Genomic DNA, 22,618 nt, shown 5'->3' with positions numbered 1-22,618 from the left:
TGACTCTACTTCTGTGTAGTGACCAGCAGGGGGCGACTCCTCTGCTCCCATAGACGTCTATGAGGAAATGACTCTACTTCTGTGTAGTGACCAGCAGGGGGCGACTCCTCTGCTCCCATAGACGTCTATGAGGAAATGACTCTACTTCTGTGTAGTGACCAGCAGGGGGCGACTCCTCTGCTCCCATAGATGTCTATGAGGAAATGACTCTACTTCTGTGTAGTGACCAGCAGGGGGCGACTCCTCTGCTCCCATAGACGTCTATGAGGAAATAATTCTACTTCTGTGTAGTGACCAGCAGGGGGCGACTCCTCTGCTCCCATAGAAGATGGTCCATTTAGAGTCAAACAGACCATAAAGCGGGGGATGCTTTAGGGCGGGGCTTACTGTGATTGACATCGACTTTATATAAGAGATGGACGAGGACTTGAAACCAAAGCTTTAAAGTATGAACTCCTGTTTAACAGGTTTACTGAGGGAATAAATCCAAGATGGCGTCGGCCATGTTTTTCTCAACTATATAATGTTGCCCTTTCCGTACTATTCCGAGAACGACCCTTTTTAGAATAGCACTGATATTGTTGAAGCTGCCATGTTGACACAGGCGCTTAGCAACGGTATCCAAAGAGGGGAGGGGCCTAGCAGAGCAACAAGATCAAAGGGCAGCATCGCTCCACGTTATCGGCCTCCAACCAGTTTAAGATCAAACTGCACAGAATCTTTCGTATCAAAGGTTCCGAATTAAAAGAGACAGAATCTGTGTTGATGGAATCCCAGCTGTGATCTCTCAGCTTGACCTTTGCAGCGTGACCTTAACATCAAAGCAGACGAGTGCACTGCGAGCGCGAACACGAGGCCGTGACGTCCAGGTCAGGAGTCCTGTGACGGGTTACAGCTCAAAGGGGTCGGCGACCTTCAGCTTAGTCTACATCGAAGCACTATTTACATTTTTAGGGATTAAACAAAGAGCAGTTTAATTTTTTTATGTTTTTAAATATATATTTTAAAACCACCTCCTTACAGTTGTTGTCTAAAGAAAATAAATAATTCCATGAAGATGCGATACGAGATTTAGTTTAAAGAAGACAGCAATCGATGCGTCGTCCTTCCATCACAGAAAAGCCACGTGGCGTTCAGGGTGATGAGTGAAGACGTGTTATAACACACATAACAAACTGCTGAAGTACGTCTTAAAGGGCCAGCGTGAAGCATTTAGAGGAATCTATTGGCAGAAATGTAGTATAATATGAAACAACTATTACTTTTTCTTTAGTGTAAAGCTCTAAAAGGTGATCTTAATACTTCATTCATGGTTGGACTACTGAGATCATCGAGCAATAGTGGCTCAGATAAATGCAAACGGCCTCCGATCAAGTCCAAATAAGTACAGATTTGAGTTGACGCTCATTCAGACCTTCCCTTTGAGTTTGAGGAGCCTTTCGCTGCGTTCGAATGCTCTGCAGGTGACCCCGGATGACCTCGCCTCACTCCACTTCTTGGTGTCAGATTCCTCGTTTAACGTAGATGCTTCTATTCAGATCACCGGTGAACGGAGCTGAGAGGGAAACCTGGCGCAGCGTCGGTTGGTTGGATTCCCCCCAAATGAGCAACTTAAAGGGACACTTTGATGGAAATCAGCTGCAAGATATCAAAGGCCTTCATTTTATAATGTTTAACATGCCTCACAGCTCCAAAGGGGAATACATGTTTGCAGCTGTCTGGGGCAAACGTACAAATAAATTCATTCATTTTGAACCTCCTTCAACATTCCGTGTGTCCGTTCCAATAAACTCTTTATTAGAATAGTTATAATATCACACATGAGGAGCCTGCTTCACGTTTCCCCCAACATTTAAAAACATAAACCCCCCATATAGTTTGAACTACTCCCACACTACAAAAATAACACCTTGCTTCTCGTGTGTCTTTCATCTTTAAATAGATCATCTTTCATCGAAACGTCTTTCACCCGCGCGGATAAAAACCATGATGCATGATACACGTACTGTCCATCCAAACATACCCTTTGTTTGTTAAAGCTTTGCGTTGGACTATAAGCGACTATAAGTGACGCAGGTGAAGCTAAAGCACAGGCCGGGGGGGGCTACATACTGAGGGTAGTTAATATATAAACACGTGAGCACAAGTGAAACATGATTATAAGGGAAAAGGCGACTAATCGGCACTTTCTTTTGGGATTAAAACAATCTCGTCCACTTTCTTACTGCTGTCATCCTTTTTTTCTCTTTTGGTTTCAGCTGACGTGTGATTTCTTCTCTTCTTCTTTGTTACTCTCATGAACCACGGGGTTTCCCACCCAAGCGCTCGCCTCTTTGATTCCCGTCTTCTGCTCCATCCGACCCACGTGGGAGGAAAAACACCCAGATCACCAGAAAAAGCTCTGTTTTCTCCCATTTCAACAAGACGGGACGTGTCACAGGCACATGTAGGTATCACCATGGTTACCAGGAGGAACAGGACCTGAATAAAGATTCTATACATGAAAAAGCCTCGCGCGATGAAGCCGCTCTATTCTAGCGTTAGCGTCCTCGTCTTTTTAGAGACACGCGGGACGTCCCGTCGGGCGTCCCCTCTCCTCTCGTGTCACGGCATCAGCATCCCAACGCCTTGTCCGGCGCAGGGAGGAGCGGCGGTCAGGTCAGGTGACCCGAACGGTCCGTCGCCTCCTCCGAGTCGTCGGCCTCCTCCGCTCTCATTGGCTCCGCGGCCCCGGAGGAGTGCTGCGATTGGCTGGAGCAGGACAGATGGGAGGAGTCATTGTCGGCAATCACCGCCCTCCCGCCCGGCCGCCTCGCCTCCTTCTCCGTCCGCTCTTCCTCCTCCTCCTCCTCCTCCTCCCCCCTACGACCCCTCCTCCCCCACTCCTTTCTTTGCTCGCCGAGCGTCCACATGCTCTCGTCCTCGTCGTCCTTCCCTTGCGCCTCCCTGTCAAAGTCCAGCAGCTCCTCCATCATCTCCTCGATCTCCAGCTCCCCGTCTAGCTCCTCCTCCACCTCCGACCGCAGCTCGCCCATGCTCTCCGTCCGGTTGGCGTCGTCCGTCTCCTCCTCCTCCCCCCCGAGGCCCCTCGGCCTCTCGGGGGGGTCACTGACCTGACTCTCTCCAAACTCCAGGATGGTGGGCAGGTTCCCCTGCTTGGGGCAGCGCTTCCTCAGGCTGACCAGGAAGGGCTGCGGCAGGGAGAAAATGTCCACGTTGTTGCCCAGGTCGATCCACGTCACGCTGGGGAAGGTCCTCGGGTCCTGGGGAGGGAAACAAAAAGATGCTTTATAGGAAACATCAACCAATGTAGCCTCTTCTCTGAAGTAAAAGTTACCGTGGTCCTCTTAATGAAATCAGTGAAATCAAAATCCCACCCTACTCTGACTCTGATTGGCTATGAAGACACACCTTTACCTGACTCTGATTGGCTTTTAAAACCTGCCCTACTCTGATTCTGATTGGCTATAAAGAACCACCCTAACATGACTGATTGGCTATGGAGACCCGCCCTACTCTGATTCTGATTGGCTATGAAGACCCGCCCTACTCTGACTCTAATTGGCTATGGAGAACCGCCCTAACCTGACTGATTGGCTATGGAGACCCGCCCTTCTGTGACTCTGATTGGCTATGGAGACCCGCCCTACTCTGATTGGCTATGAAGACCCACCCTACTCTGAATCGGATTGGCTATGAAGAACCGCCCTAACCTGACTCTGATTGGCTTTTAAAACCTGCCCTACTCTGATTCTGATTGGCTATAAAGAACCACCCTAACATGACTGATTGGCTATGGAGACCCGCCCTAATCTGATTCTTATTGGCTATAAAGAACCGCCCTAACCTGATGATTAGCTATGGAGACCCGCCCTACTCTGATTCCGATTGGCTATGAAGACCCCCCCTACTCTGACTCTGATTGGCTATGGAGACCCACCCTACTCTGATTGGCTATGAAGAACCACCCTAACATGACTGATTGGCTATGGAGACCCGCCCTACTCTGATTCTCATTGGCTATAAAGAACCGCCCTAACCTGATGATTAGCTATGGAGACCCGCCCTACTCTGATTCTGATTGGCTATGGAGACCCGCCCTACTCTGAATCTGATTGGCTATGAAGAACCGCCCTATCCTGACTCTGATGGGCTATGAAGAACCGCCCTAACCTTACTGATTGGCTATGAAAACCCGCCCTACTCTGATTAGCTATAAAGACCCGCCCTATTCTGACTCTGATTGTCTATGAAGAACCGCCCTAACCTTACTGATTGGCTATGAAGAACCGCCCTAACCTTACTGATTGGCTATGAAGAACCGCCTTAACCTGACTCTGATTGGCTACCAAGGCCTACTCGGCCGGCCTTCAGAATAAATTATTTTGGTTATTTTTTTACTTCCTGGTTTTACAGTTAGAGGTTTAGATCCCGCTCACGTCGATAATCCTGTTTCGGGAACACACGAAACACACGTGTGAGAATTCAGCCGACCTTCAGGGCGTCGGTCAGCTCCTTCAGGACGGCCCGGGTCAGCCGGTTCCCGTTCAGCGCCAGCGTCTCCAGGTGCGGCAGGGCGGCCAGCGTAGGCAGCAGCAGCAGGAAGGCCTCGTCTGTCAGCTCGCTGAAGCCCAGCTCCAGGCTGACCACGGCCGGGGCGTGGCGCCTCAGGTGAGCGCACAGGCGCTCCGCGTCCCGGGGCGCCAGCGGGATGCCGGACAGGTCCAGGGCGCCGCTGGAGAGGGGCGACGACAGCACCGCCTTCAGGCTGGAGACACACACAAGCGAGGAAAGAGCCTGAGAAACCCCCAAGATGCATTTCTCAGATGAAGGAAGAGTTTTTAAATTCTTAGTGAGGTTTAATAAAGAAGCTTCAGGAAAAGATGCTTTGGGTAAAAATAATAACGGCACTGAAATGCATTTCAGTATTTTTCACTTTACATAAATAACGATCCATCCGTGCGAATGACTTCAACAAACATCCCTGTTCGTGATCACTGATTCACGTTGATTCCACCAAACGAGCGAGAAATAAAACCCAGTGGGGCGTCTGGATTTGAGAGAATTAAGGGATCGAGTCCTGATCTAGTTTGTGGAGAAAGAAAAGAGGTCATCTCATTTCGCCCCCCCCCCCAGTGGTTAAATGGACTGAAACAACACACAGAGGTTTGATCCTTCTGCAGCGGCCGGGATTTGGTATTTGGCTTGGGACCAGAATCCCACGCTCCCCCCCCCTGCCCTCCCCGTGCTGACCACAGGTCACATGACTCTCTGTTTGGACCCGCCGTGGGAGGCCTCATGTCAAATAGTGGTTATTGTACAAATAGTCCAAGAAGCACTAAGCCTAAAACTATTTCTAAGACATTATGTTTTTATTCCACATCAAAGTGGAACCTTGGTTCCTGGAAGGTTCTCTGACATCGGATTAGTACAGTGGAAGTAATACAAGAAGTATTAAGTCCAAAAGTATGACTCATAATCTGCCACTACAACTTAAAAACGCTGTAAGCAAATTACATTTGGTTGAAAAATAAATATTTATTCAAATGAAGATTTGTCAAACCTTTCACAGTGATTTGGCCTTCATTTAATCGTTAAAACCTTTGATTGGATTTTAACACGTTTTGTTCTGGACTCAAAACCACAATGAAGTCGTTCTCCTGACTCGGCTCCGGTGGTTCGATGTGTAGCTCCAAATACCACTCTCGTGACCTACGACCCTGTGACTCATAAGCTCCTCCTCCTCCTCTGCCGCAGTCACATATCAGTCTCAGCTCTTCCCCTCCACCGCTGCTCCGTCCAGACGGAGACAGACGGAGACAGACGGAGACGTCTCCTGTCCGTCTCTAAGCGACGAGAAGCCGCCCACTGGGTTCCTGACGCACGAGTTGAGCCCAGATGAGGTGCGTGTTGATGGGAGGGAGGGGGCGGGGGATTACACAGAGGGCTCTTTTTTACATTTAATTAGAAGAATATCTGTGTTTTTGTCTCGTGCTCTGTGAGGGGGGGGGCACAAGGTCACCTTTAGGGACTCCAGTGGGAGTAAATGATGCTTTAATGCAGACTCCAGCATGTCGTTGATTAAGGCACCTTCCACCGGAGAGGAGGAGGTTAGAAATCTGCTCCCAGCAGCAGCTCCTCTTCCTCCTCCTCCTCCTTGTTCTCCTCAGCAGGAGGGGGAGAACCGGGGGAACCAGAACCAGTGCACAATGAGAGGTTTTCACCTTTAATGAGTCCACACACGTCGTATGAAGCAGAGAGACACCGGGCTAAAAGAAACGTTCTGGTTTCAAACCCAAACCACAAAATCCTCTCTGAAAACTAGAACCTAAGATGACGCTGCAACCAAACTACTCAACTAGTTTGGGTAAAAACATCATGTAATTATTATGTATTCACTGAAATTATAACTCTTGACGAAAGGTTGAAGATGTTTCTGCTCCTGATAGATCACTAAACGAGAGGAACAGAGCACCTCCTCGTGCCACCACCCTCCACGGCCGCGGGTGGTGTAACGCCGCAGGGGGTCACTGGTCACAATGTGGTGCATTTAAAGCCGGCGACCCGGGTCCCACAGCTGAAGGTCACGTTTGAATATTCATGGTTTGACACAACACGTTACTCGACTTTGGGGCGGCGTGGGCTCCAACACAAGTTCAACATCCGGCCTTTTCTTTTCTCCTTCACGCCCTGCGAGAGACGATCGTTCAGGTCTAGCAACAAAAAAAAGTGCATCGACCTGGAGTGTATTTTTAGATCCAATGTTTTGCTGTTCTATGGTCGAAGCCTCTACAAAGAGAGAGAGGAAGGATTCAGAGGACGAGTCCAGGGACACAGAGACAAAGACAAAAGAGACTTTTAAAGCCATCAGATTAATCTCAGTCTGCGACGAGCCGCCTCAATATTTGAACCATCGATGAATGAATAGGACTGAAATAAATGGAAAAGTCCCTCTTATCGTGCGCGGTGACTCCGGGGAAGCAGCAGGGCGTCGTATTAAAACGCCAAATCGAGTGGAGCTGTTAAAATGGAGGAAGACAAAAGGAAAGCAGGAGCTTTTGTGAAGGACGATTTAAAAAAAAAGCTTTTTAGTTTTGCATATCCTTGAGGCAGTAAAATCTTGTTTGTTGTTTTTCCTCAAAAAACATAAAGGTCAGGACCTAAAACGTTACTGTTAATGTCATCTTAAAGCCAGGAAATCTTAATAAAAGCTGTGACTCTATTACGACTAATAAATGTTCATGGTTTATTGAACAAACCCTTTGGAGATGTGAAGGCCTACCTGGGGATAAAAGAAACCGGTTCCACAGCTGAAGGTATGTGTAGTTCAAAGGTGCTCGAATCTGACGATGAACATCATGCTGCATTGAAGAAGACTTGAAACTAGAGACTGAGACCATAAACTCATGTTTACAATGTTTACTGAGGGAATAAATCAAGAGAGAAGTAGAGTCATTTCCTCATAGACGTCTATGGGAGCAGAGGAGTCGCCCCCTGCTGGTCACTACACAGAAGTAGAGTCATTTCCTCATAGACGTCTATGGGAGCAGAGGAGTCGCCCCCTGCTGGTCACTACACAGAAGTAGAGTCGTTTCCTCATAGACGTCTATGGGAGCAGAGGAGTCGCCCCCTGCTGGTCACTACACAGAAGTAGAGTCATTTCCTCATAGACGTCTATGGGAGCAGAGGAGTCGCCCCCTGCTGGTCACTACACAGAAGTAGAGTCATTTCCTCATAGACGTCTATGGGAGCAGAGGAGTCGCCCCCTGCTGGTCACTACACAGAAGTAGAGTCATTTCCTCATAGACGTCTATGGGAGCAGAGGAGTCGCCCCCTGCTGGTCACTACACAGAAGTAGAGTCATTTCCTCATAGACGTCTATGGGAGCAGAGGAGTCGCCCCCTGCTGGTCACTACACAGCTTCAATACACTTCCAGAAGCTTCAGTCCTGGATCACTCCCATCTGGAGTTCAAACCCTATCAAATGGACGGAATAAGACGAAGACAGTAACTTCCGCTCAGTCAAGCTGTTTTAGTTGCTCTGCATCAGGTGCTTCATCAACATTTAATTCTGAACTTCCCTCTCAATGAGCCGATCGGTATGCAAAGACATTCTCGTGAGAGGTGGCAGCAAAGCGCCAAGAAATGACTTCCTGCAGTAGATTGTAACCCAGCAATGTAACATTCCCAATGCCAGCGTTTCAGCTGTCAGACGCTTCACATCGAGAACCCAACACTCGCTTTAACAAGCCACTGATTCTTCACATCCTTCCCTGACAAAATGCAAATGTTAATTTTCAAGCCCCCCCCCGGCAGAGCAGACATCCAGTCTAGACCGAATAGAGCCCAGCTGGGAGGCTGCCAATGATTCCGCTCAAGCAGCTTCGTCAGCCGGCCAATCGGCAGGCGGCAACAACATCAGTCCTCAGACCACGTCAGGATCACGACACTTTTCGCGAGACATCGTAGGATCCGTTCTTTAAACGTTGTGATATTTGAGAATTCTTTCCAGCAAATGAAAGCTGCTTCCTTCCTGGGGAGAGACGTTGCTAAAAGTAACTCCCACGAGAATATCTGCTGTCACATTGTTTACCTCACAGTTTTCTCTGCAGGGGTCTCAGACCCTGGTGGGTGTGTGGGAGGGGGAGGGGGGGGGGGTGAAAGGAGCAGTTGTTCAGCCTTGTCAATGCCGCTTTGTTCTTTCACGATTCACAACCGCTTTTGTTGAATAGATCACAAACCAAAAACTATGGTCCATTTGAGGCAAACCGACCATGAAGGAGCGGAGGCTGTGGGGCGGGGCTACTGGACGATTGACAGGGCGGGGTCTACCAGAGACGTACACGGCGTCTCTACCTCATCATCAGGCCTAACATGGTCAGAGGATGACCTTCATCCAGCGGAGATGTGTGTGTGTGGATGTGTGTGTGTGGCATTAAAAAACAATTAACAATAAAAAAAAGTCACATTCTGCTTATTAGTATTACAAAATAGTAATAAAAGGTTATATTGCAACGTTTTTTTACGCACACATTTCAAGTGGACATATAAGTAAACGCTTCTGTGTTACATTTGGAGGACTTTTAGAACAGTGTTTATTATTTTATAAATTAAAAAACCTTCAAAGTGAGGCAGGCGAGAAGAGGAAGAGAGCTTCCAGCCTCACCAGGAGAACACGCATGGCTTTGAGCGAATGAAAGTCCCACTGAACCACAAACTAGTGTCAAATAAAAATAAAATAAAACCCGGGGACCGTTTGAGCGAGAGAGGGATGAAAAGGCACAGAGAGACATCAAGGTGGGACTCACTCACCAGGCCTGAGGCTTCCTCTTCAGGAGACCTTGTCTCCTCCACTGAGAGTGGGGGCTCAGATGATACGTCAGCTGGCGACACACCTTCTCCATCGCCCCCAGAGAGTCGCCCTCCTGGTGGACACACACCGCCCACACGAGAACATCCATTAGAGACCCACTGGGATCTTCTCTGAGAGGAATATTAAAACCTCTATGCAGAAACGACATTTGAGTCACGTGTCTCTCAGAAACTTACAAGATAAAACAACCTGGTTTTTCACTGAGAATAACATCGCATTCAGGGGAGAAAATTGAATTTTTGAGTCAACTTCTGTGATCTACGGAAGAAACGTGGGGGGGGGGGCAAAGACATTATTAAAAGATCTGAGAACCACTGGAGCAAAGAATGAGTGTTTGAGTAGACAAACACACACACACACACACACACAGGCGCTGGGGAACAGAACGCCACACACGGCGCGTTGATTGGTTTTCCCCCAATTAGCGACGTCGCCTCCACTTTGAGCCATTGGGTCGTGAAACGAGGAAAAGCGTGCGACTCCCTCGATGGAACCTTCCTCCTCAGGCTCCTTCCTCCAGGCAATGAACCTTCTCCAAGTCCAACTCGAAGCTTGTGGTTACAAATAAAAGCCCCTCGTACGACATCCTCTTTTTTGCAAAAAATACAGTAGAAATAAACGTACAATAATAATAATGAAATTAAAAAAGCAACAAAAAAAAAACTGCAGTAATGACTAGATACCAGTAAAAATTTGAAACATAAATTAGAAAAGAGATGAAAGAATAAATAAACCTCCCTCTTACGTACATTTTACAGACCACAGTCTCTGCACGACGGATGATGTCCAAAGAGGACATTTTAAATATAATATAAGGATAATTTAAATATGGTGGACTTGGTCCTGCATTACGTCCCTGGCTTTTCTAATGAGACACTTGATAATGCATATGAGTGGAAATACGACTGTTACAATAAACCACTGCTGAGTTTTCATCACCCGCCTTGATGCCCCGACCATACTGTGTCTGTGTGTGTGTCTGTGTGTGTGTGTGTGTGTGTGTCTGTGTGTGTGTGTGTGTGTGTGTGTGTGTGTCTGTGTGTGTGTGTCTGTGTGTGTGTGTGTGCGTGTGTGTGTGTGTGTGTGTGTGTGTGTCTGTGTGTGTGTGTGTGTGTGTCTGTGTGTGTGTCTGTGTGTGTGTGTGTGTGTGTGTGTGTCTTGAAATGAATTTATTCAGGAGGTGAGTCAGGTTTCTAGCTTCATGTCTCTGGCAGATGGTAAAGGGAAGAAGTGAAATCAACAAAGACCCACTTCCTTTAACTGTGAGGTACCACATTCTAGTCTGTGTGTGTGTGTGTGTGTCTGTGTGTGTGTGTGTGTGCGTGTGTGTGTGCGCAATTCCTTTTGCTTTGTAAAATGCTGCAGGGCAATAGCTGAATAATATAATGTTTTTTTATAGTTTTTTTTACATTTTCTGGCAGCCTGCGTTGGTGAAAGTGAATAAATTGATGGCCACAGGGCAGCGGAGTGGAACGTTCTGCTAAACGAATTTCTCTCTCATTTGTCATATTAATAGAAACTGTGAAGAGGATTTTGAGTAAATGTGGGGTCGGACTTTGCAAAAAAGGAGAAAAAAAAAGTTGAGGAAGCGTTTAGTTTATTTTGTAAATCATGTGTCAGTGCTGCGCTGCTCTACCAACTGGGACGTTATTATTTTACATTTATTACTATTCTGTGCAAATCAGAGAGAGATATTTTACTGTTTTACGTTCATCTTCCGTTAAATGGCTGACTGTTTGCACTTCAGTGTGGATGAACATGGTGTGGACCGATCTACAATTGTTTGGACGTAAATGGGAAACGTCTGTCGCCGTGGCGACGGGGACTGAGCGTCTGGTACCAGTGAAGAGAGTCTCGTCACGTCAACAAGGCTCCAATCGAAACGCCTTGAAGCGAACGAGTCGATGCAAACGGTCGGCGGCTGCTCACAGCGTCCCGCTCGCCCTCTCTCCTCGTCTCCTTCTCATCCTCTTTCGATCTCTTCTTCTCCTTCTCTAAATCCTTCTCCCTCGGCTGTGCCGCCTCACTCTCTGGTTGCATTATCGATACAGAACACATCTTTGAATCTCTCCCGTCTCCAGGGAGCCGATGACCTCCCTTCTGTCTTATTCATCTGTCGGCTTTCGTCTCGGCTCCTTCCCCCTCAGGCCCGCCTGCTGATGCAGTTTTTTGGCACAACTTCGAGCCCATCGCTTCGGTCCCGTTTGTCTTTGCACCCCCCCGTGCATGCTCCAGTAAATTACTGCCAAACTGTGCCTCCATTCTGCAGATGAGTTGTGCGGATAATTCCATCTCGCTGCTGTCGGGTCGGCGGTCAGGAGGTGAAAGGGAAGGAGACCTGGCAGCCAGCTCACTGAGAAGGAGGCGCTTTATATTTGGCTTTATCGCCCTCGAGCTGCAGACTAAACGCTAAGCTGAAGCCAGTCGTCTTTCAGCTTAGAAAGAGAGACGCGTTCACTGCTACCGACGTCTCATCCACCACCGCGACCTCTGGGGCCAAAGCCTAAAACCACTCTAGAGACACCTGACCTTCACTTCAGAATCGGACGCCGTAGATCAGAGCCGATTGGCTGGTATCCGACCTGTTATAACTGCTCAGTAAGAACAAGGTCAAACCCATTCAGACATAAATACTGCAGTGCAATCACGAGGGGACGGTGAGAGACGGGAGGAAGAAAAGAGCTAAAAGAAGGAGAGAGGACGAGGCCAGCGGCTTTCTGTGCGTCGCCCTGCTTAGCTCACGTCACGCCGCCATCAATGGACCTTTCTACTGTGCCAGCGGAGCGAGGATTAGCATGTTAGCTCTGAGTTGGCTTTGGGGCGTATTTCACCACATCAGGCAAAATGAAAGACACCCAAACTGTGAGTTAAGCCTGCCTTTCTTTGAAATGTGCGTCCTGGGGCTCTTAACACAGGTCACAGCAGGTGCAGGACCAGTGAAACGGAAAGATTCAAGTGGTGGACATTGTTGGACTTGTTTTTTTCCGACGACAAAGTCATAAATATGGCAAAGGGCATTAATACAAGATCAATAAATAACAGGAGTGGATTCCTTCCGTGGTTTCTACAAACCACAGATCTTATTCTCTGTCACACACTGGTCTCTTCACACAGTATCGACACATTACTAAGAAACAAGGTTAATTCCAATAACTCAACATGGTACGTTATGCTCAGATCAATATATCCACTATTTAAATGTTTTTAATTACAATGATTGTATAACAATACCATTGTAAACTGCTGCGTTGGGTTTGCAAATTATTAATTGTTCAGATTTATTGGTTAGTTGTTTACGGTTCTGGATAATTAAATGAATGATTAAGTTTTTATTAATGCACCAATAAAACTACCTGAATCTTTTAATCATGTCTGTGGACTAAAGAGGTCATCGGTCCTTTTATTAAGCGTTATTAACCCGCCAGCAGCTTTGCTCTGTTTGTATTAATTAGACAGTTTAATCAGGCAGTGATGGCGCAACAGTTCAATCAATAAATTCTCTAGTTCCAGAGAGATGTACTGAAGCAAGAGAATCTCACCACCATTAAACTTTTAAAGCCATCGCATGCATTCCCCCACTGAGAATATCGCCGATGGTCACGAGTACATTAACAACAGAGACAGAATAGACTGTAACAGTCAAAACAACAGCAACAAACAATAAAATGCAGCTGAGCTCGGTGAATGTGAAACATCTAAGAACAGGTTTCCTCTGCAGACGTCACAGCGAGTTAAATGCTCTGTGTCTCTGACGACATTCTGGATGGAAAGTTAGATTTCGGAAAATATTCTACAAATATTTGATTAGGTTTTTTTGTGTTACAATAACAACCTATTTAGACTTTTTTAAAAATCAATCAAAAAATTTTTTTTTGACCTAACATATTTTGAATTTTTTTTCAAAACATTTATTCAAGCTAATTTAATTTAACTTTTTTTCAACAAAAAAAAATCCACCAAACATGTTTTTACTTTAAAAAAAAATCATAACTGAAAATATTGATATAATATTTGGAAAGAGACATTTTTTAATGTTGAAATAACCTTTTTGAAGGTGAAGCAAATATCTGTGATGACAAGTTGAGGAAAAGCAAAGCAGAACAGCAATGAATCGTGTCAGACAGGAAGGAAGGAGCCGAATGAGGAGGAAATAACACCTCACAGCGTCTCCTCCTGAACTGCTCTCGCGTTGCTTCTCTATGCACATAACAACACCCCCTCTGGTGTTTCTATCATCTCTGCTCTTCTCTTCTCATCAGGAACTGTACACAAAAACCTTTTCCTCCATTTCCTCCGTGGTCGCAGCATGTGTGGAGAGTCTCCCGCGGTGCATTCAGAGCCCCGCAATACCAATCTGGTTCCTTTTTCAATGAATAGAACATTTGCAGATAATCATTTTTTATTATTCAGAAAATCATAGCGAGTGAGATTTATGTGGATCTAGTTTCCCCTCAGTTTTATTTGATCATTCAGATGCTGTAAAAATCCCTCTGTGGGTGTAGCTTGAGGTGAGAATTTTCAATATAAAAACAGTTATGTCTTCATTAAACAGATATCTGGAGGAAGATCTAAACAGTTGCCCTGTGATATTAATCCTGTATTCAGTCATCGCAACAGCAACATGAAGGTCCAGCGTTAGTGTCACATTAACGTTACCGTTAATATCGCTTTAAAGTTACAAGTCAATTTGTTACCTCAGCTAACATCAGTTAAGATTAAGTAAGCTAACGCTAACACTAGTAACGTTAGTGTCACGTTAAGCAAATGTCTCATTAATGTTACTGTTAATATCACTTTAAAGTTACCTCAAGTCAATTTGTTACCTTAGCTAGTCAGTTAAGATTACGTAAGTTAATGCTAACACTAATAACGTTAGCAAATGTCTCATTAATGTTAAATTTGACATCACTTTAAAGTTACCTCAAGTCAATTTGTTTCGTAAGCTAACACTAGTAACGTTAGTGTCATGTTAACGTAACGTTAAATGTCTCATTAATGTTCCTGTTTACTTCACTTTAAAGTTACCTCAAGTCAATTTGTTACCTCAGCTAACATCAATTACGTCAGTTAGCATTACGTAAGCTAACGCTAACACTAGTAACGTTAGCATCACGTTAAGCAAATGTCTCATTAATGTTACCTTTGACATCACTTTAAAGTTACCTCAAGTCAATTTGTTACCTGAGCTAAGAGCAATTACGTCAGTCAAGATTATTGGTTACGTAAGCTAACAATATTAACGTTGGTTAACATTTATTATATTAACTAAGAATACTGGTTTAGTGAGATAACGTTAGTTTACTTAAGATAAATTTAGTCATTTTAGCTATCATTGGTTAAGATTACAGGTTTAGTTTTCTGAAATGTGTTCTTTTAGTGACTGAATGAATGGTTGAGTTAGCTAAAACCTATTGCGTCAGATAAAATGTATTGGTTATGTTGGCTATTATTAGCAAATTAAGCTAATATGATAGGGCAGTTAAAATGATTGGTAACGTAAACCAACATTACAATAGTTACTTTAGCTAACATTGAAAAAGCTAACATTGTCATTTCTGCGCTAAGCGTTGCACAATGGTTGCACATGGTCGTGCCCATCTCCTTATACCTCACACATTATTCATCCACATTATTCATCCAGCATGGCCGCTGTCAGGCTCTCTCCCCCCCGGTCACATACTGGACAACGTGAACAAACTCAAAGGCACCGTGCTTCCCTCAAGGACACACACTCACAGCAACACAACCACTTACAGCACTTCCGTAACCTAATAGTGTCACACAAAATGATCGTCTGATAGCAGCAGCAAAATGAATCATGGCGGTGTGTGTGTGTGCGCGCATGCGTGCGTGCGTGTGACAGCATGCACACCCGTTAACTGTAAACGGCACAATCTGTGTTTCAAGGTAACTTAGATGTGTGCGTGTGTCTTTGTGCTTGTGTCCTACCGTCTTGGGGCAGTGGACGTATCGCGCCAGGCTGATAATCAGGTCATGCGTGATGGGGTCAACCAGGTTTCTGAAGCTGGCGTAGCGGTACAACACGTCATCCAGAGATGTCGACTCCATGCCCAGGTCCTACAATACACAGAAAATATTTTGCTTATTGCATTACATTTTAAAATATTTAATTGTTGCATCCTGATTAACACACTCCTAAAGGAAGAAGCTTCACATGATGATCTAATGTTGAAATCCTAAAGAAATATGAATTTGCGACTTAACTGGCATTAAAAAGCACACACATACCCACCTGTACGACCCTGTGACGCCATGACATCATGGCCTAAGTCATCATAGGACCACTTTTGGTTTTAATTTATCCTCAGTGTGGGAGTAGAAGAAAAGGTCATGAACTCCCTTGGTAGTATGAACAAGCTCATTTCATTGCATCCGCCCAATTAGATAAAGATCATCCTGACAATTTGAGCTCACGCAGAGTGGAAAATGGAAATGAGAAGGTTTGAATGTGGTCAGTAAAAGTCTGGGTAATGTGCTCATTACATATTGACATTCATAGAAATACAAGTGGAGCTATAGCTTGATTGTGGAGGTACAGACACAATATTCATTCAGTGGTCCTGCCTGTGTTAAAGCTGCATTCTGTGGCGACTCCTCTGCTCCCATAGACGTCTATGAGGAAATGACTCTACTTCTGTGTAGTGACCAGCAGGGGGCGACTCCTCTGCTCCCATAGACGTCTATGAGGAAATGACTCTACTTCTCTCTTGATTTATTCCCTCAGTAAACATTGTAAACATGAGTTTATGGTCTCAGTCTCTAGTTTCAAGTCCTCTTCAATACAGCATGAAGTTCATTTAGTAAACTATGGTCCATGTAGAGTCATACAGACCATAAAGTAAATAGTGGAAAATGTATTAAGTTTACTACAAAATGTCAAAAAAGCTGTAACAATTAAGCCCCTCCATTGCTATCAGTTCAATCAAAAATATAATACTAGCACTCATACAAAAGATGCAATATACAATTTAGTAACTGCATTCAACTTGTGTCAATGTTTCTTCTGTTTGTTTCCGAAGGTCCTACATATTAAAAATATCCGAGGACGACAGCCTTCGAGTAAATCTCTGCCACAATCACGCGTAAAGCCGTAAAGCCTCTGCCTTTCACTCCACGCCAATGTTTGGATTTGTGTCTGTGAATGCATGTTCTGCCCTGAGGTGTGTGCATCGAGTCTGCTGATGTATTTCTGTGTTTGTTCGACGTTTTCAGACAGTTAAGTGGCAACGAGGCCAGAGGTGGGAGAGAGAGAGAGACAGATGCTCTCTCTCCCACAAATAGGTATGACTCACTGCAGGTTTCCATGCTGCCTATGGTTTTGCGAAGGAGGCGCTTTGGCTGAATGACACACACACACACATGTACACATAGACACACACATGTACACATAGACACACAACGCCATTAATAGCAGCAGATTGGAGCGACCTGCGATGGGTGCAACAACAGGTGTATGTTACGTCCTATCGTTTCCAGTTGGATTCACACCTTCGAGCAAGTGGTTGTGGTTCTTCAAAACGTCTTTCTGACAACAGATCATAGAGTCGTTTTATCATATATATGTATATTTATTAACCTTTTCCCCAAAATGTCAAATACAGTTTCGTGATGACATGACTGTGCAAATACGTAGAAGTGAATCCTCTCTCTCTCATCTGAACAAAAGAAGGTTCACAAACCAACAACTAAAGTGTCGACAATGTGTGGTTCGCTGAGGAGGAAACATTTTAAAAAAGGAAAGAAATACGCGGTTATTGTTCATTGAGCCTTCTGTTGTTAACTCTCATTAAATATTCACCAGGAGGAAAAAATAGAAACGTCTACTTCTACAACTCTTAATGGGAGAGACGTACACACACACACACACACATTTATATATACATGGGTTAACAACGAGAGTTTCTTTTTTTAGAAAGCATCGCACCCACTAACTGGTGCTTGTCAGCGACAAAAACAAAATTAGAAATATGTATGTAAATATATATACATAGAATATACAGTATATATATGTATATGTATAGCTGTATAGCTGAAGGTGGTTTTGACCTTCATTAAAGATCACACACTGACCCGACAGATGAAGGAACCCAGCTCCTTATTGTTACACTTCTCCTCAGAGTGACATTTTGAGGGGATGCAGGTGTGATTCATATAATGATACAAAAATGAAAATATCTGCAATATGGGTTATAACATGGGGGGGGGGGGGGGGGGGGGCTTTAATTATATCAATGACCTCATTGATTAGATGAGAATCTGTTATGAAGAGTTTGGAACTTTTTCTATGCAGCAGTCTATTCCTGGATTGATCAAAAAGAACCAATAAGAGGACGAGCAGCATCGATCCCAACGATATACGAGATGACATCATGACCCCACTAAGCCACGTTTGGCGCCCGGGGGGCTTTCCACAGACGCTGGTGGTCATGGTTTAGGGGGTCGGGGGGGTCAGGGGGGGGTAAATTGACGGGCGGTGATGAAGGCGATGGCCTATCGTTAGCTCCTAACAGAGCTCCAGCTTGATTAATCAATGTCTATTTGTTCCGAGCCCTTATCCCTGCCACCATCGCCATGGTTTCCGGGCAACGTGGAGGAGAGCCTGGTAACCGCTAACAAGCTCTTCTTCTTCTGAGTCATTTCCCCATTCCGTCCTTTCTCTCCTGGAGTGTCCTCTAATGTCTCTGTAATCACTGCCTCTCTCCTTCATCGGCAGTGTCTATTGCTCCTCTTCTTCATCCTCAGTAATTGTCTTCGCCTCTCTGTTCTAAATGATTCAAGACAAGCAGGCCTGAAAACCAGTATCACCTCCAGAGGTTGGAAGAGCTCGACCTCCACCCTTCACCCACTGGATGGAGTCTTTTCCTTTCTTTTGAGCCAACAGCAAGTGTACAATGCAATAACCAGTCGCCTGAGGAGGAGCCCGCCACGTGCCGTTAGAGGCTCGTGGTCCACCACAAATCTCCAGGCAGCAGATGCCGTTATTGGAGGAGCAGTGAGAGAGGCCGTTTGCAAATAAAAGCCTGAATATGTCACACTGAGGCCAGATGAAGCTGCTCTCCAGGTACTTGAATCCAAGCTGCTGGTGTCACACGAGGCGCCGCTGAATGTCACTTTGAATGGAAGACAAACACCTTTCATTGCTCAGAGCTATCGGCAGGGAAAGAGTTCACGGCCAAACTATCGCTTCTTGCATCCGGCGCTGTGACGGGAAAAGGATGCGAGGAGCAACTACGGGATGTAGAATAAGAAATGAGTCCACATTTTTCACTTAAGGCTCGCTTCCCTCCGAGGTCTGTGGTTGAGATTTTACTTCTCGGATATAAGAAAGTCTAAATGAGATTACTAAACGTCCTCCTTCAGCTTAGTGGATCAGATGGGAAGTCATGTGACCGTGGTGGAGCTCCTTCATGTCTAACATGAAGTCATGTGACCGTGGTGGAGCTCCTTCATGTCTAACATGATGTCATGTGACCGTGGTGGAGCTCCTTCATGTCTAACATGAAGTCATGTGACCGTGGTGGAGCTCCTTCATGTCTAACATGATGTCATGTGACCGTGGTGGAGCTCCTTCATGTCTAACATGAAGTCATGTGACCGTGGTGGAGCTCCTTTATAGTCTAACATGAAGTCATGTGACCGTGGTGGAGCTCCTTTATAGTCTAACACGGTGTCATGTGACCGTGGTGGAGCTCCTTCATGTCTAACATGATGTCATGTGACCGTGGTGGAGCTCCTTTATAGTCTAACATGATGTCATGTGACCGTGGTGGAGCTCCTTCATGTCTAACATGATGTCATGTGACCGTGGTGGAGCTCCTTCATGTCTAACATGATGTCATGTGACCGTGGTGGAGCTCCTTCATGTCTAACATGATGTCATGTGACCGTGGTGGAGCTCCTTTATAGTCTAACATGATGTCATGTGACCGTGGTGGAGCTCCTTCATGTCTAACATGATGTCATGTGACCGTGGTGGAGCTCCTTCATGTCTAACATGATGTCATGTGACCGTGGTGGAGCTCCTTCATAGTCTAACATGATGTCATGTGACCGTGGTGGAGCTCCTTCATGTCTAACATGATGTCATGTGACCGTGGTGGAGCTCCTTCATGTCTAACATGATGTCATGTGACCGTGGTGGAGCTCCTTCATAGTCTAACATGATGTCATGTGACCGTGGTGGAGCTCCTTCATGTCTAACATGATGTCATGTGACCGTGGTGGAGCTCCTTCATAGTCTAACATGATGTTATGTGACCGTGGTGGAGCTCCTTCATAGTCTAACATGATGTCATGTGACCGTGGTGGAGCTCCTTCATAGTCTAACATGATGTCATGTGACCGTGGTGGAGCTCCTTCATGTCTAACATGATGTCATGTGACCGTGGTGGAGCTCCTTCATAGTCTAACATGATGTCATGTGACCGTGGTGGAGCTCCTTCATGTCTAACATGATGTCATGTGACCGTGGTGGAGCTCCTTCATAGTCTAACATGATGTCATGTGACCGTGGTGGAGCTCCTTCATGTCTAACATGATGTCATGTGACCGTGGTGGAGCTCCTTCATAGTCTAACATGATGTCATGTCACCGTGGTGGAGCTCCTTCATAGTCTAACATGATGTCATGTGACCGTGGTGGAGCTCCTTAATGTTTAACTCTCCTCTCTCGCCGGCCGCCTGTAGATACTTTAGGGTGTGTTGTCACCATGACAACCAGCCTCTACGGGTGTTTGCATCGGTCAAATAACCAACGGTGAACACAGACGTTCAGTCTACAGTGAAAAGCGGCAAGCGGTGATTTACACCCCAGAGACTTTATTATGTCAACATGTTGAATAATCTGCTGATTGACGAAGCGAATAATTGGCCGTCCTTTGTTATTGTTTTTAAACCTGTCTTTATGTCCAACACGGACAGGACCAGAGACCGTGACCCTCCTCCTCTGGAGACATGAGCAGTGTCAAGGATGGAAGCCCCCCCCCACACAGACACACACGCACACACACACACACACACACACACACACATACACACGCCTGATAACAGCGATGGATGAAAAGAGGTGAACTGCGTCTTTCAATGATTTGAGGATTAACACATTTTAAACAATAAGAAAACTGGAACACAAAAGCAGCTTAGAGGTCCTGACCAGTAAACTGTGAAGCAGAGTGTGTGTGTGTGTGTGTGTTGGGAGGCGCGGCTCCCTGTGGCTGAGTCATAGAGGGATAAACGTATGGATTGTGTGCGTTCCGTCCACAGGGAGGAGGCGCTCACAGCTCCCTTCCTGCTCTCCTCACAGTGACAACGACGTGTTACATTCAACTCTTGGCATAATGGCTCCGTTCCTCCTTTTCTTCCACATGTTCTTCACTTCAACCGGTGGCGTCTCTTATTTCCCGGCTGCTCCTTTGTGTCTCAGCGCCTCACCAGATTCACTCTGCAGGGTTTATTCCCGTCTGTCTGACACAGAGAGGCTGGACATCGCAGCCACTAGAGCTGAGCAGAACCAACATGGGCACCAACCTTCTAATAAGCAGGATTTTGCAAATGCAAATTAAACGTTTTGGTGAAATAAATATATTTTGGTTCTTCTGGAAAAATGATGTGAAGTGAGAATAACCAAGTGACAAGTTTGACCTTATTGAATAAAACAAATGACAAACGGCATCATTTGCTAATAAAAAATAAATGTCAGATTGCAATTTTTTGTTAAAGCGTCGGGCAAAATGTTTTAATTTAAACTAGAAAGTAATAGAGGAACTTTTAACTGGTGAAACATCGGCGCCACGGGCTTCTCTTCCCCGCGTGGGTCCCCGGGGGGGGGGCAGGACCCCAGGACGTACCGACGGGCTCTGTCCTGGTTCTGGTTCTCAGGGTCAGACCCCACTGCAGTAAAACGAGAGGTTTGCTGAAGGGACCCTGGTGTGAGGAAGCACTACCGCTTTAGGCCTCAGGGGGCGTGGGAACCAACACAACAAAAGTTCCTCATACAGTAAGGCAAAGTGCCCCCCCCCCTCCTTAAAGTCATCCGTCAACAGTCCGAGTCCGTCTGTGCATCGGTGACGACATCAACCAGCGAACACAAAGAAATGACCAGAGGAAAGGGTTGTTGGTGGTGACCTTCTGACCCCTGAGAGCTTCACACACACACACACACACACCGAGCTGCTACCTGTCGGAGAGTCTTGAGCATCTCCGTGGCCTCGTCCTGCTTGCCCTGCTTGGCCATCAGCATCATCTCCTGGATCATGCCGATGCGGCGCTGGTACGGCGGCGGCGCCGTGGACGACCCGCCGCGGCCCCCCCGGTCCCCCGACTTCAGCATGAGGGAGGCCAGGATGTCGCCCCGCTCCTTGGTGGGCGTCCGTCTCCAGCCGTGCTGCGGGCTGGCCCCCCCGGCCTCCTGGCCCTTGGTCTGCTTGGCCCCCATCGGGTCGAGGTGGTTGGTTGACGTCCAACTGCTTGAAGAAGACGGTGCAAGGAAATCACGCCCTCCAGCCGCGTGTGATCAGTGGCTGATGATGAGGCAAAACAGACCCAAACTGCTGGTGAAGAAAGCTCATCATCATCATCATCATCACACAAACATGCAGAGGATGAAGCTCCAGTTCCGGGGGAACTTGTTAATCCTGCAGACGGTGCAGCTCAGGTCGGGAACAGATCCGAGGGAGCTGCGTGCAGCATGGCTGCAAAAAAACAACACAAAACACGCGCACAGGACGCACAAAGTCAGGAGGCAGCAGCGCTACTGGCTGCAGCGGCCCGTCCGCAGCCTCCCATCCCGGCCACAACTCCGCCGCATGCCGCTCCACCTCCACGCAGCTGCGGTAGTCCCTCACGCATCCGCTACAGGAGGAGGTGGAGGAGGTGGTGCTGGTGGTGGTGCGTGCCGCGCGGCATGTTTACTGTAAGATCACCGCTCCCCACCGAGCCGAAAACGTATCCACAGCCCCCCTCCCCGCACGCGCTGTCCTGTCCGTCCTCACGCGGAAACACGAAAACCCGCATCCGTCCTCGTCCTCGTCCAAGGTGGAGGCGCCTCCATCCGCCGGCGGAGCAGGAAGCGTCTCGGTGTCCCTCAGGCTGGCGGAGAAGGGAACGTGTGTGCGTGCGTGTGTGTGTGTGTGGGTGGGGGGGGGGGGGGGCTGAATTATGTATCCCAAAACCCCTCCTGTTCAACTGAGCGGCGGGAGCGCGCAGCGAGTGCACGTGATGGAAGGGG

The 22,618-nt window shown here is 46.6% G+C and overlaps 1 protein-coding gene across 1 annotated transcript; it reads right to left on the bottom strand.

Annotated features, from left to right (window-relative positions):
• Positions 1-287: 287 nt before the first annotated feature.
• lrrc75a (leucine rich repeat containing 75A) lies at positions 288-22,515 on the bottom strand. The gene is made up of 5 exons (XM_037468762.2): positions 21,569-22,515; positions 15,323-15,451; positions 9,313-9,425; positions 4,495-4,768; positions 288-3,263 (listed from the first exon to the last, which is right to left on the bottom strand). The coding sequence occupies exons 1-5, from the start codon at positions 21,824-21,826 to the stop codon at positions 2,655-2,657; spliced, it is 1,383 nt and encodes a 460-aa protein (XP_037324659.2). The 5' UTR covers positions 21,827-22,515; the 3' UTR covers positions 288-2,654.
• Positions 22,516-22,618: the final 103 nt, after the last annotated feature.

The sequence above is a fragment of the Pungitius pungitius genome, chromosome 3 (assembly GCF_949316345.1).
Source record: "Pungitius pungitius chromosome 3, fPunPun2.1, whole genome shotgun sequence".
NCBI classification, from domain to species: domain Eukaryota; kingdom Metazoa; phylum Chordata; class Actinopteri; order Perciformes; family Gasterosteidae; genus Pungitius; species Pungitius pungitius.
Note: the sequence above shows the minus strand (reverse complement) of the source record. Positions and strands in the feature narration are given on the sequence as shown.